Below are 14,792 nucleotides of genomic sequence, written 5' to 3'. Positions count from 1 at the left end.
TATTAAAATATGAAATGATGTTTGGAGTAGACAAGATAATTACCAGTTTTATTTGTTACATTACGTTTTTTAGACCCTCTGTATTCACACAAGAGTTGGTGTGCCTTCAAACAAGTGATTGTTAGAAATGCAGTCTTGTGGTGAAGAGGAAGGAATCAAGTTTTCAAGTGATACATGTATGTGCCATGATATGAACATGTTACACACAGTTAAAATAGAAATGACTGTGCTTTAAAAAAAACAATTGAGGAGTTTTTTCTTGTTAGTCTTGGTTGTGTAATAATTTACACTGAGTCAATTGGTGATGTAGTTTCTACATAGTTATTGACTTTGTTGTAGGTGATCGTCATACTTGTTTGCAGTAGTTGTTCTTCCAGGTCATCAATGTTATTTACATCCGTGTCTGGTAACCAAGTAAGCTGATGGTTGTTTAGAGATAGGTGAATCAATGGTGAGTCGTCGAGAGGTTTGAATTTTCCTTTTAAGTCAGTGTTCTTTTTCATATTGGATACCAGTTGCTTACAGTTGCAGACTTTGCACTTGTAGAAGTGAGTGGATGGTGATGGCTCTCTGCTGTTACAGGCAATACATAAGGACACAGTTGTACTTTCAACTGTAACAAATACTCCTAAATGAAAAAAAAAAGTATATAGAATTATCAATTTCACAATAGACAAGTTGTCATGCCTGCACAGTGCGCTACGTAGTTGAATGTAGTTTAAAAAAAGAAGTACGAACAATTGTCAAAATTGTTATCCTTTTTTTAAAAGACTTATCAGGAAATTGGGCAACAAGGTTGAAAAACATACAAAACTTGCGTGAAACTGCATACCTTAGCGAGGTTTGGTTGTACAGCATGGTAGTAAATTATCAAACAAAAGCAAGGTCTGGTAATGGAAAAAAAAGCACACAAGCTGTGTGCAGTGTTTTGATGACTAAAGCAAGGATATTAATAGTACTTCGAATAAATGCTTAAAATTTGAATGGAACATACATTAGAGATATCCCATGCTATAGTTAACAAATATTTATGGAAAATTTAGTTGTATAATTAAGTTTGTTTTATACTTGATTTTCAAGTTGTACAAGCGCATAAAGATAACTTCATAGGAATGTAGAGGAAGAGCATGAAACAGTCTTGACTTTTGTAAGACTACATTGAAAGACTACATTAAATTTAATCATTTAGTTTTCTAAATAGACACTATAATTTTTTTCTTTTGTATCAATTTGTATAGTCATGTATGGGAGAAAACATTAAAACAAATATTTTCTTCATGTGGTTGTTTTTTGCTGTTTTCATTCTGAATCTTTAGTGGAATTGAAGTAAGCCATGTTTTCTTTTAGGTCTTTCTATATGATGTTGTTAATAGTGACTAATCGATTTTGCATTTTGGGAGGATTGGCAGTTGTTAGCAATTCATACAATACAGATGTAAGTGTTCATATTAATATACAGATAAAGGTTTCATATTAGTATACTTTAAGTAGACTAGTTTGACTCAAATGTTAAAGTGTGAATCCTTGTTTTGAGGTTATCTTGTATACAGTAACAAAAAACATACCTTGCAAGGTTTGGTACATGGACGTTGTTTCGATGTTCGGCTTGTTAACTTTCAGTTTCTGGTTTACTGAAGTATACACTGAAGACTTTGTGGAGGAAAGTTGTCCTCCATTCCAGTTTCTGAATGATAGATTTTCCAGTTTAAAAACTTTGTCCTTTTCAACAGGCAGCTGTAAATATAAGAAATGCAATTAAGGTAGGCTGATAATTTTAAGGTTTTTTTACTGTTTTTTTTTAGAATTTTTCCTCAGGTTACAATTTATTTAAATGCACCAAAGGTAGAAGTTAAATACACTTTGTTGTGTTTGTTTAAAGCTTAATTCCAACTCGAGCAGGCACTTGTTTTTGATCCCAATGAACAATTTTCAAATATCAAAAATGCAAATTTGGGAAACTATTGTTATTTTGGTATTTTATGGCCTTATGTGACATGAGAAGTTTACAGTACAACTTTGAAGGTTGTTCAGAGAATGATATTGTTGATATGTTTTTGAAATGTTATTAAGCAACAGGTCGTTGGTTGGAATCTGGTCTGATGTGTCTCTGGTCGAAATATGGTTAAAATTATTTGAGGATATTGTAGTATTTGTTTACCTGTTCCTCATGTATGTCGGTCCAGACACTAAGTGTTATGTGACCTGTAGGGTCACCAATTATCACTGGTGTTACTTTCTTTTTCTCATTGGTGTATGGGATAGTCTTCAAAACGGCTGGATGGATGTGTAGAACTTTGGCCTATAAAAACAAAAATTCATGAAATAAATTATGCATACTTAATTATTTGAGGTCAGAGTGGTTATATCAGATGATATGAGACAAAGGTTTCAAGATGTTGTTCTGAGTGACAAGTGACAGCTGGATAGATTGTGGTCCACAGTAATAAAAATGAGCAGTAATGTCTTATAATTGAGACTAACTTCAGTTAAGTGATCTAATTATGGTCAACAAGCATTTAGATGAGTTGTTTCTTTACAATGCATTGTTAATCCTTTGTTCCATGTAGGTGGCTGGTGTGACGAAGTCATAGTTTTTCAACAAGGGACATCAGGCATAAATCACTGAAAATAATTAATGTGTTATTTATTTTTAGTGTCTTTTGTATTGGATTACTGAACCTTAACCCCATTTATTCTGAAAAATGAGAGGGAAAAATGCTTCAGTCCATTGCCACAGTGTTTGTAGAGACATTGCACATTGTTTAATCATCTGTCTACTTAGTTTGTAAAAATGTGGACAAGATATGTCACCTTTTTTTTTTGAAAAACAATAATTTTAACTGATACTCAAAACCACTAGTAGAAAATATCAACAAAAGCAACTGTAAAACGGTATTTTTATTGAGCCTTGCTAATAAAGGTAAAAGGTATGTGTGCTTTCAGTTAATATTTATTGCATTGAATGGTGAACTGTTCAGAAATGTCATCTTGCTTTATAACTTGAAAAAGTAAATACTTGAAATGCAAATACATTGGTATGCGAAAAAAAAGTCCGTAGCAAAAAGTATGGCCCAATAGCCCCTGTAGTCCTAGTCTACAAAAAGAGTGATCTTGGACATTACATGGATTTTATCAGCAGACAGAATACCACATGGGTTATATGGGAAATTGGTATCATAATTTCAAAATAAATTCAAGGGTTATTAAAATGAGAAGTGAACTAGTACAGAGATGTGGCCCCTTCATTCACATCCAAAGTTTCTGTGGCTCTTTAGTAACCATGTGATATCACAGGTAACATGGCGTACAGTTTACAGGGACAATATGACTTTGTAGTTGGTATTAAAACATATTTGTGGGGTTTTTGTGGAGGGTAGGCTATCAAAATGAAGTGAATATTTGAAATGGAACATAATAACACTTACCAGTTTGATGTCTACCAGTGTTTTGTCCAGAGGAGAATCCTTCAGTAAATCAGCAATAGTGTATGTTTTTGTAGTTTTTGCATCGTAATGGAAGTTCAAGACTGGCAGTTTTACGATTTGTGTTTGTCTTTTGACAATTAACGTTTGATCTTCAACTGCTACATTCTTTAGTTTTACGGGTGACTTTGTTTTGGCGAATTCCTGGGGAGGAAAAAGGGATTGCAAGTATATGTAAGTTTTAGTTGATCAGTGATTGTAGTTTGACTACCATGAGTGTCGAAAAGTTGCATTAGGTTGAAATTTAACACATGTTGTTTACAGATGGTGTAGGGCAAGAATTTTAGACTGCCTAAGATGAAGCTATTGTTTTAATGGGAATTGTTGGTGTACATGGGTGATGCAGGCAAAAGGGGCAACAGACCATGTCAATCGACCTTGTCTGGGGATAGAAGAAAATAGAGTTCCTTGGCAAAAGAATAATTGAGTATTGAAGTGCAAAATGGTGGCTTGCTGCACCTTGCAGGGTTACTATGTGTAACTGTTTTGCATCATCATGTTTAAAGACTATCTTTTAGGATTCTGAATTTTAATCATAATATTGAGATTTTCATACCTCAAGATTTGACTGTTTGGACATATCATAAACTACAACGTCTTGGTAGTCCTTCACTGATGTCTGAAGGGTTCCCTTCATGTATGGGTTGTTTCTAGCACTCAGTTTCTTTGGTGATAATTGAACAAGGTATCCACTGGCATCTGCTACTTCCTGTTTGAACCGTTTGGCTGCTGGTGGGCTGGTAGCCATGGTAAATCTGTAAAAGGAACGATATTAATAACAAAACAATTAAGAGAAGAAAAAAAATGCATATTCGTGAAAGTTAGTATATGTCAATTTATGGTAGTTTATGACAGGGCACACAGAGAATGAGTGCATTAGTTCATACTTTTCAGAGTGAAATAAATTATTCTTCAGAAACAAAATAAGAAGCAACTATGGAGATTTCTTTCCCAAGTTTTTTTACTGCAATAACATGTATTTTGTATTTCCTTTAGCATTAAGGGCTTAAAATTGTACCAGAATCATTCCTACACAAATACATAAATGTATATTCTGGCGAACATGTAGAGTTAAAAGGCAAGTAGACAACAAGTAAATTGCTGAAAAGCCCTATTTGTATATGCAAGTTTTAAATCTGTTGGATAATTAAGTTACATAGATATGCACATCAGCCAACTTACCAGTGTGTTGAATTTCCAGGTGATGTGACTAGAAATACAACTTTGAAGACTGTCTGAAGATCTAATAGACAATTGAAGAAGATTGGTAACATTAATAAGGCAGTATTGGAAGAGGTGGTTTGTAGTGGAAGAGTTTTTGTTAATTTGTTTTTGTATAATTACCTTGGGGGAGGGGGCTAGAGTGTTTGTTTTATCGGCAAGTTGAAGTCATTGTTTGGCAGCTTCCTCATCAACTTTGATGGCAAGGGCAACTGGATCATGGAAACTAAAATGTGTTGCTAACACTGATGCTTGATATTGTTCTGGCAGTGGTTTGATATATATGTGGTCTAGAAGTGTTCCTGCTGTTGTGGTTGATGATGTAATCAATTGGTGATATTGATTAAGTGCTTGGATGGGAGGTTTCTTTCGAAGATCATGATTGAAATCACCAATGATGACTTTATAATCGACATCTAATGCCTCAACTTGAGTACACAAGTTATCTAGAACATTTGAAAATGTTCTGATGTTAGTTTGGATTGGCTTGTAAGCTGTCATAACTAGCAAAGATGGTGAGCCACTGATCCTTATTGTCATGATGTCGCAGTCATCTACTTCTTGGGATAAAGTAGTGTATGTCACACCATTGCGCACATACATTGCAGTCCCTCTACCTCGAGCACTCTGAGGAGGTTTAGACATAGCAATTAGCTGATATCCTGGAAGTTCATAGTTCCTTTTGTCATGATTGGTAGTGAGCCATGTTTCAGTCAGGCATATGACATGAGCTTTGCAGATTTGAAAGTCGGTCTTGATGTCATCAAAGTGTTTTGTAAGACTTTGGATATTGTGGTGTACAATTATGAAGTTTTCTCTGTGATTCAATTGCAAAATTGGATTTGCTACAGACAGGTCACAGGGTACCATTTTGGCCAAGTGCTCTGCAACTTCGTTATTACAGAAGATTCTCTTGGGATCGTAGTTGGAAAGAAAGAGACCATTCAGATGAGTAACACGACTAACAGCTACATATCCCATGCATGACTTGATTCCTTTCAAAGACACAACTGCTTCATCTGTTGTCTGACCTTGGATTTTGTGCATTGTAACAGCCCATGCCAACTTTAAAGCATATTGTTTGCGTGTTCTGTTAATGCATCCAGATTTAAGCACTAGTTGAATGTGTTCAAGGTGTGGTTTGATGGCAACACAATTAGCATACTGGTCAGGTAGTGGACTCCTTTGTCTTGCAAATGCACCACATTTCACGTTATCAAATTGCACAAAGATAGCACTAGGTTGATTATTTGGGTCATTTGGTTGTATGGCTTGTATAGTGCCTGTAATTCCATTACAAAGACCATCGGGTACATCTAAATTTGTTGTCAGCATGACTCTGGCTCCAACTGCTATATGTAATTCAGACTGCAACACTGTTTTTCCAGTTTGATGTGATTTGTAAGCCACTTTTTTGGCTTGGGTTTGAGTAGGAGTATTCTTTGTGTCTAGCGCATAGATGGTAACTATCGGACTTGATAAGGTTTCTAGCATTCGAAGATTATGGCTATCCACATCCTTATTGAAGGCAAAAATTCGAAGTGCTTTCTCTGATGGCTTCAAATCAGTTCCAGATTCAAGTGTACGCGACTGGAGCATCTGATCATCTGCTGGGTCGATTGGATCTTCTCGTTTGTGCACACGCAATCGATTAAGTAATCGTGCAAAAGTTAGATCATCTTGTTGACGCATAACTTGTGTGAGTTGACAGACTTGGAAATTCTCAGTCCAGAGGTCTGTCAAAGGATTGCCATCTGGCACACAAAGTGGAGTACTTGGATTAATTGGAGGAATCTGATAGAAGTCTCCGACTGCAAGTACAGAAATGTTTCCAAACAATGTGTGATTTGAGGCACGTTTGATCTGTTGAATTCTTCCATGGATGTATTGCAACTGTTTCTTGCTCACCATTGATATTTCATCAATTATGAGCAGTTGCAGATGTTGTAGTTTACTACGCATGGTATTGAGAGTTTCTTCTCCAAGAGGCTTATAATTCTGGGGTGCTTTAATGCCGATATTTAATGCAGAGCAAATAGTTTCTCCTTCAATATTGAAAGCAGCAGTACCTGTGTGTGCGACAACCAACACAGTTTTGTCATCTGGAGAGTCACAGAGAGGTGCAAACAGTTTCTCAGCATGATATTTGATACATTTTGTTAACAGAGATTTACCTGTACCGGCTCCTCCAGTTAGAAATACTCTGAATGGAGGTGGATTTTCACTGTTAACTTTCTTGATACACCATTGATGGACATATCTGAAGAGCTGCTGCTGTTTGTCATTAAGGCTATTGATCATTGAAGCAATTTGACTTTCTGATAGCACCACTTTTATGGTTTCAACAGGTGATCTATGTGTGGTTTCTTTTGATGCGGTTGATGTCTGTGGTTGCAACTCTGGAATTTCTTCGAAATCGTCATCAGAGTAGGTTTTTCTAATAGATCATCCAACCGTTGTTGTTCAGCTTGTGGTGCAAGTGCAGCCCAAGCATCTTCCAATGTGTCGTTTGCAGATTGCAAAGCTTCCCATGCAGCATCTATTTGGTTATTGACTGGTTCGTACAGTTTCATGTTCTCCCTGACAACTTGGCTCACAGGTTTGTTTCCTTCATCTGTTTTAACAGTGCCATTGTGATAGTACATTGAAAAACTTGGCATGTTTGCTGGTATAAGTTTAATGTCTCGGTGTGGCAGATACATGCGAAGGATATTCATGTAGTACTTTTCCGGATCTTTCTTCAAGTACAGTTTTGGGTAGCAGACTATGCAGGATTTGCATCTGCGTTCTATGGCAATTCCAAGATTGTTATCAAGCTGATAGTGAGTACTATTGCCTGACTGTTCATTGCTATCTCCATCAGATTCTGTTGATGTCATGGTATTATTCGATGATGTGAAGCGAAACTTAGACATAAATGTTGCCAGGCACATCATCTTGAATTTGGTCACATTTGGTCTTGCATAGTACTTATCCAGAGCATTAGACATCCAGATTCTATCTGGTTGTTCATTTCGTAGCACGTTGAGAGGTAACGATATTCTCTGACCATCTGGATCTGTTTGCACAAACACAACTTGTCTTGTGCAGTCTCTCAAATGCATGCTACACACCCTGTATATACATTCCATAACACTCAATTCTCTGTGATGTAAGTATATGTTTCCAACTTTTCGCAGCTCTGTAATTGCATCACTGTTACCTTGTTGTGCTTCTTTCTGAGCTTGTCTGAGTAGATCACCCATTTGACGTTCAGTTTTGCTTATGTATGAAAGGATGTACTTCACACAGCTGTATGCATCAAGCACTAGTTGAATATCCATGTTGCCATTCCAAGCACGTAGTAAATCCTGATTATAATTGTTGATCCAAATGTCGACTGGCTTTCTTTTTTGATACACAGTTGAATGTGAGGAGAGTAGTTGAAGAGACTTTTGCATATCTTCTTGAGTGACATTTGCAGAATTTAAGATGTCAGATGTAGATGTGAGGTTTGTAATTTGTGTTTCTGGATTCTGTATAACTTCCCAGATTTGAGTGATAACTCTTTCGGCTTCTTCCTTTGCTTTCTCTTTTCCATCATTTGAGTTGTCTTGAGATTCATCTTGATCTTCAGCATCATCAGAGCTATCTATAGATCTACATATGAATGTCTGCTCTGAAGGAGGTTTTGGAAATCCAAAACGACACGTTTTGCCGGTTTTTCGGCAAGATTTTGTGTGCCTTTTGCTGTGCGTTTGACAAGATTGTACAATTTCGTGAAGTTCAGGATCATCTTCCTCGGAAGGGAGTTCACAGGATATGTACTTGTCGATAAAGGCTTCAATAGTGTCATCTGAGTCTGTGCATGGGTCAGGAGCGTTATCTACCCACACCAACATATGGATGTGGGGCCAACCTCTTTGTTGAAATTCAGTACGGTAGAAATAATCAACAACGTGTCCAATTGGATGGGCATCTGATTGAATGACTTGTTTGATGAACTTTTTCACTCTATGCTCGAACATTCTTGCTGCAGTAACTGGGTTTGAATATATGATGTTACAATGAGTTGCCCAGTCCATATCTGCATGTTCTTCAGGAGAGAGGGGCTCCTTACCTTGTTGTTCAAGAATTGCATTGTCAATTTCAAGCCATCTTCGATCTGCTGCACTGAAGGTTACAAACCATGTGGGAATCCCTATTTGGCGTATCATCGCGAACAGGTCCTTCAATGTTTTTTCCCAGTATGCTGGCGTGCCTCTTATGCTTCTCAAATAACGATAACCTTCATCTCTCTGGATCATTTGATTAACAAGTTCTTTGTCAGTCAAAATTTCAGATGTGATTGGCCTGCCATCGGTCGTCTTTGTATGACCTTGTCTCATCGCAATTGATATTTGGGATGATATCATTTGAAGTTCTGTACAATACTGAGCAAAGAATATGTATTGAGGATCACTTGCAAACCGTGCATCTTGTGAAAAAAGGCGTGCATTAAAGTATCTACTTGGAGACACTTTAGGTTCTCTTTCTTCTGCAAATGTATTCTTTCCATCAGGAAATAAAACAGGAAATGCCTGCGCTTCCATATCAAGAACTGCAGTAGGTCTACTACCTTCTGCCGGTGCAAGAGAAAGTACTGTATTGTCACAGTTGTCTGCAATGTATTGACCAAAGTCGACTGGTTGCAGGAATGACATAAGAGGTGCAGATGTGTTAGTTATATCATTATCTTCAGTGGGATCTGAGACTTGTTCTTGATCTGTCTGTTCATGTTGCTCCTCATTGTCTACCATTTGTGAGTCATTGACATCATGTTGGTCATACTGGTTTTGCAAGATTTTTTCTTGAATTATGTGTAGGTTGTGTTCCTCCTCATCTAGCATTTGTGACTCCGTGAAACTGTGCTGCTGGTCTTGTGAGTCTGCCATGATTGGGTCAGAGTTATTGACATCTAGTTGATCACAATTTATAGCAATGTCCTCAAATAGTGGGTTTGATTCTTTGAGCAAATTGAGAGCAAGTCTTATCTTACTTGGTGAAACCTGTTTGAAGAGGACATGATTTTTGTACTTGAGCTTTCGCTTTAATTTGACCCGTACTATGCTGTCATCATTTGCAAGACGTGGCAAGGATTTGGCAGTTTTATCAACATCTGCTTTTACACAAACTACTTGGCCATGGATACCCTTCTGACAACCCTTATACAGGGGAACCAACTTCATAAATGGTATTACAGGTGCTATCAAATGTCTTTCTAGTATGTTAAGCTCAGATAGCTCCTGAGGCACTGGACAGAGTAGAAATTTATTAGCTCTAGACAATCGTGGTGTGATGTCCTTTCTGATGTTATTATGGCAAGTGAAGCAGATCCATGTATTACTATGTGGCAAAGCTGTAAAATCAACAGTTGATGGCATGGTTGTCAACAGGCTGTTTCTACTGTACTTTTCTTTATGAAACTGCAATACCTGTGTTCTAAAAAGTGACTTGTCGCATATGATGCAAGTGAATATTGGCTTCTCTTGTAAAATTTCACTTTTGAATTTCAAGACAACTGTTGTTATGTTTCTTCTATTTGATTTACGAGAACATGACATTTGGTGGAGTTGGTTAGCTCTTTTTTCAGGAATCAGATAGTTTGCCTGGTGGTGCTGTAGTATGGTCTCTCTATTTTCTGCATAGTGCTGTCTTCTTGCATCCAATACTGTCGCTGTATTGTCTGCATAGTGCTCTCTTCTTGCATCCAATACTGTCGCTGTATTGTCTGCATAGTGCTCTCTTCTTGCATCCAATACTGTCGCTGTATTTTCTGCATAGTGCTCTCTTCTTGCATCCAATACTGTCGTTGTATTTTCTGCATAGTGCTCTCTTCTTGCATCCAATACTGTCGCTGTATTTTCTGCATAGTGCTCTCTTCTTGCATCCAATACTGTCGCTGTATTTTCTGCATAGTGCTCTCTTCTTGCATCCAATACTGTCGCTGTGTTTTCTGCATAGTGCTCTCTTCTTGCATCCAATACTGTCGCTGTATTTTCTGCATAGTGCTCTCTTCTTGCATCCAATACAGAGTCTCTGTTTTGTACATAGTGTTCTCTTTTTGCATCCAATACTATCCCTGTATTTTCTGCATAGTGCTCTCTTCTTGCATCCAATACAGTCTTTCTGTTTTTTGCATAGTGCTCTCTTTTTGCAATCAATACAGCCTCTCTGTTTTGTGCATAGTGTTTTTTTCTTGCATCTAGTACAGTCTGTTTCCTTTCTGTATATTTGACTTTCCTCTTGGTCAATATCGAGGTTTTGTTTCCTGCATATGTACTTCTTCTTTTTTCCAGAATGTTGTGTTTATTGAGCATGTAGTACATCTGATTTTTATGTCTGCGTTTTGCTTTGATATCATCATCTTGTGACTGAGAGGAACATGCTTGTTGAAATTCGCTTTCATTAGCAGTAGGTTGTCTCTTTCTACTCTGTTGTGACGTAGCAGACATTAACAGACTGTCTGAGGTGGTTTGATTGTCATTTTGAATTGAACATGCTGTATCTTCAAACCGAAACGAACAGCCAGGCAATTCCTCACAATCGATGTCTTCACAACAGTCATCTGAAGTGCTTGCCACACATTTTCTGCTAGTGTAGATGGTTGTACTCGTGCTTGAAGAAATTGCAGCACTAGTTTCGATGCTACTCCCCAATAACGTTAATTTTTTTTCTCTCTCTTCTACCTGTACTTCCGACTCCTTAACCTGTACTTCCATGAGCAGTTACAATTTCAGTTGTACCAATTTTTTGATAGGTATTGTGATGTAAAGTTTTACAATTATTGTCACTATCAATATGGATGACATGTCTTTCGATGCTTGATGTGATTTGTGTGTCCCTTTTTTGTAGGCTACAAAATAAAAGGTTTTATTTAATTAAAGTGTTTTTTCTTATTTTCTTTGGGTGCTAGTTTGTGAGTACAGTAAGCAGTTTGAATGGCATGATAATTAAATGAACAGATAACAAATTTTGTTGGTAGGTTTAGGTAGTATTTTGGATGTCATTCAAAGAATGGCAATGTTTTTGATCAGGGGATAGTCAAATACCAGTTGAATTAAATAATTATTGTTCAATTGAGAGTTCAATGAAATTCAATTGAGAGTCCAATGAGTTATTCAATTGAGAGTTCAATGAGTTATTCAATTGAGAGTTCAATGAGTTATTCAATAGAGAGTTCAACGAGTTATTCAATTGAGAGTTCAACGAGTTATTCAATTGAGAGTTCAATGAGTTATTCAATTGAGAGTTCAACGAGTTATTCAATTGAGATTTCAATGAGTTATTCAATTGAGAGTTCAACGAGTTATTCAATTGAGAGTCCAATGAGTTGTTCAATTGAGAGTTCAATGAGTTATTCAATTGAGATTTCAATGGCGGTTCAGAGCAATTTCAATGATAATGTACAAGTTGTACATTACAGAAGGAAAATAAAGTGAAAAATACGAAAGTAGACAAGTCAAAGATTAGAAATGAGTTGCGAAATAGAAACAAAGAAGTAAATAGCAGAAAGTTAAGGTAAGGGAGAGAGAGAAATAAGATTTTGTTTAATAATATCAATATTAATATAGAATCATATTGATGGTTAGGTACCAAGAAAAGAAGTTGTGGGAGACCACTTTACTTAACAGGAAAAATTGTGAACAAATATCCGTGTACACTCATTTTTACCAGCACAAAAACTATGAAATTAATGTTTTAACCTAAATCAAGACCCAGAAATGCACAGAACTAAAGACCTTCATTGCTATTGCTGTTAGACTACATGTTGGTATTCCCTTTGCCCTTGACCTATCCACATTCACATTTGTGCAGTGCAGTAATCAAAATGTTGTGTCAATGTTCGACCATCGAGAGGATGGAGGGTAACATTATCGCAACACGGGACAGAAAGTAGGCCTAGCAGAATAAAAGTCATGTATCGCTCCCCTTATCATGCTTTTGTACATCATTGTTCTTTTCAGTACAGTCGTTTGACCAGTTCCGGATTATTGACCAGTTCCGGATCACTACAACGTTGCAATCTCCAGTGTCATTAAATTACTTTTCACAGGACCAATGTAGATTAATATATCATAAGAGTAATATCACATTAGGCAACAAGCCAAAATTCAAGTGCATAGCATCATTGATGGATAAATTATGGCCAGTTTTTTAAAGTTTGTCAGAGATAAAATCGTGATTTCCGAAAAGAAAATGGTTGTTCAAAAACGCTGTTGAAACTTCTCACCTGTCAAATTTGAACGTCTGAGTGGATGACGGTAATTTGAAAAGCCTACAATGTGTAAAAATTGTTCTTGTAAATACTCAGCTTTTTTTTAATCTTGGGGATGGTAAAAATGTCGAAATCATGTTTTTGGTGACGTGGCACCTTTGACCTGTTCGGGATCACTCAATGCTAAGCAATGCAAATTAGGTAAATCATAGTTTTTTAATACACACAACACATACATTTTCATATGTTGAGGAATGTAAAACTATTTTACCAAACAGCTGTTGGTGATGTTATTTGTATTTTCAAGATGGAGGACTGCAAATAGCTTTTATGTTCGACAGTTTTATGAATGGTAGTGTAGGTTTGCAATAGAGGGCGCTCTACTGATCCAGAATACAAGCAAGTGATCCAGAACTGGTCAAACACGGGTGACAACATTTTTCTCATAGCTACTTCCAAAATAAAATAAAACAATTGTCAATTAAACTCAATGGATACATGGTGGCTTTTATAATTTATGACATGTTTAGGTAAACTAACTAACGTTTTTTTTTTTAATTGTCCAATAAGTGGCGATGGACTTAGCGATAATTCATTTAAGTGATTTAACTGGTCAAATGACTGTACCTTACTGTCATGACTGTGGCCCAGGGCCTACTCCTAGAACTATGACTATGAGGTTGTTACACTAACCTCATAGTCATAGATGATTGTGTACAAATTCCTATACGATTTTTGCTTCCCCACATGTGTACACCTACCGTTCTTATTTGCCGTCGGATCTCGCTGAAATTGGGCTCTGTGTGTTCCTTGGACTCCCAGTGAGTGTGTGGAAGTTCCCAAAATTTAAATCCATGAACTAATAGTTTCAAAAAAAGATAAAATTTGTGCAACACTGCAGAAATAAAAATATCAACGGTGCTTTAAAAATGCACGAATTTTCTTTTTCTTTTGAAATTAGTTCGTAGATTGAAATTTTGGGAACTGCTACACACTCACTGGGAGTCCAAGGAACACAAAGAGCCCAATTCCAGCGAGATCTGACGGCAAATAAGAACGGTAGGTGTACACATCATGCGGGGACAGCAAAAATCGTACAGGAATTTGTACACAATCATCTGAGGTTTTAGTTAATAGTTGTATAGTTCTAGGAGTAGGAGTAGATGAGTGTGAGCTTTTTTCTACCTATGGAGTATATAATATGGACATATAATATTTATAACAAATCCAGACAACAATGGTCAGAACAACTTGCTTATTCCCCGATTTATTTTTTTACTCACCTGCTACACTAAAAGTACAACGTCACGATCCGCTTCGATCGGCAGCAAAAATGGCGTACGTGACAACCAGTTCTCTGCATGCTTTGCGTGGTGTGCGAGGTCGATGTCACGACGCGTCGGGCTCCTCGATCATTGGCGGCAGCAGCCGTAAAAAAGCCGACAACAGGCGACAACTGGCAACAACCGAAGACAAGTCATCTACGTCTGAGCATGGAGGTAGCTATTTCTACCTCCATGATCTGAGGTACTGAAAACCCAATTGCCTTAGTAAGGATTGTGCTTTTAAAAAAAGAGTCTTACTTGTCCTAAATTTCTCTAATCTGGGTTAAATTGTGCCTTTTAATTCATAAAAAATATAAAAAGCATTTCTCTACAACAATTATTTCAACAAATTTAAGCTTTTTGATACGTTTGGCCGCCCATGCCAACCGCCTGGTATTGGCCAAAAATAGAGGGGGGAAAAGATGTTTTCAGTGACGCGACTTGCAACAGTAAACAACTTGTCGTCAGGTTGTCAGTTGTTGTCAGTTATTATCGTCAACTGTCGGTTTTTTTTTCAGTGCGACCGCG

At 37.0% G+C, this 14,792-nt stretch overlaps 2 protein-coding genes across 7 annotated transcripts in view; one reads left to right on the top strand and one right to left on the bottom strand.

Moving 5' to 3' along the window:
* The window catches only part of LOC117307349 (mannose-1-phosphate guanyltransferase beta-like), a 41,936-nt gene that overhangs the window by 14,288 nt on the left and 12,856 nt on the right, over window positions 1–14,792 (top strand). The gene's annotated exons all lie outside the window — the stretch shown is intronic.
* LOC117307350 lies at window positions 161–1,586 on the bottom strand. Its single transcript, XM_033792080.1, has 2 exons — window positions 1,566–1,586; window positions 161–628 (listed from the first exon to the last, which is right to left on the bottom strand). The coding sequence occupies exons 1-2, from the start codon at window positions 1,582–1,584 to the stop codon at window positions 285–287; spliced, it is 363 nt and encodes a 120-aa protein (XP_033647971.1). The 5' UTR covers window positions 1,585–1,586; the 3' UTR covers window positions 161–284.

Source organism: Asterias rubens, chromosome 2 (assembly GCF_902459465.1).
Source record: "Asterias rubens chromosome 2, eAstRub1.3, whole genome shotgun sequence".
In the NCBI taxonomy this organism is placed as follows: domain Eukaryota; kingdom Metazoa; phylum Echinodermata; class Asteroidea; order Forcipulatida; family Asteriidae; genus Asterias; species Asterias rubens.
Note: the sequence above shows the minus strand (reverse complement) of the source record. Positions and strands in the feature narration are given on the sequence as shown.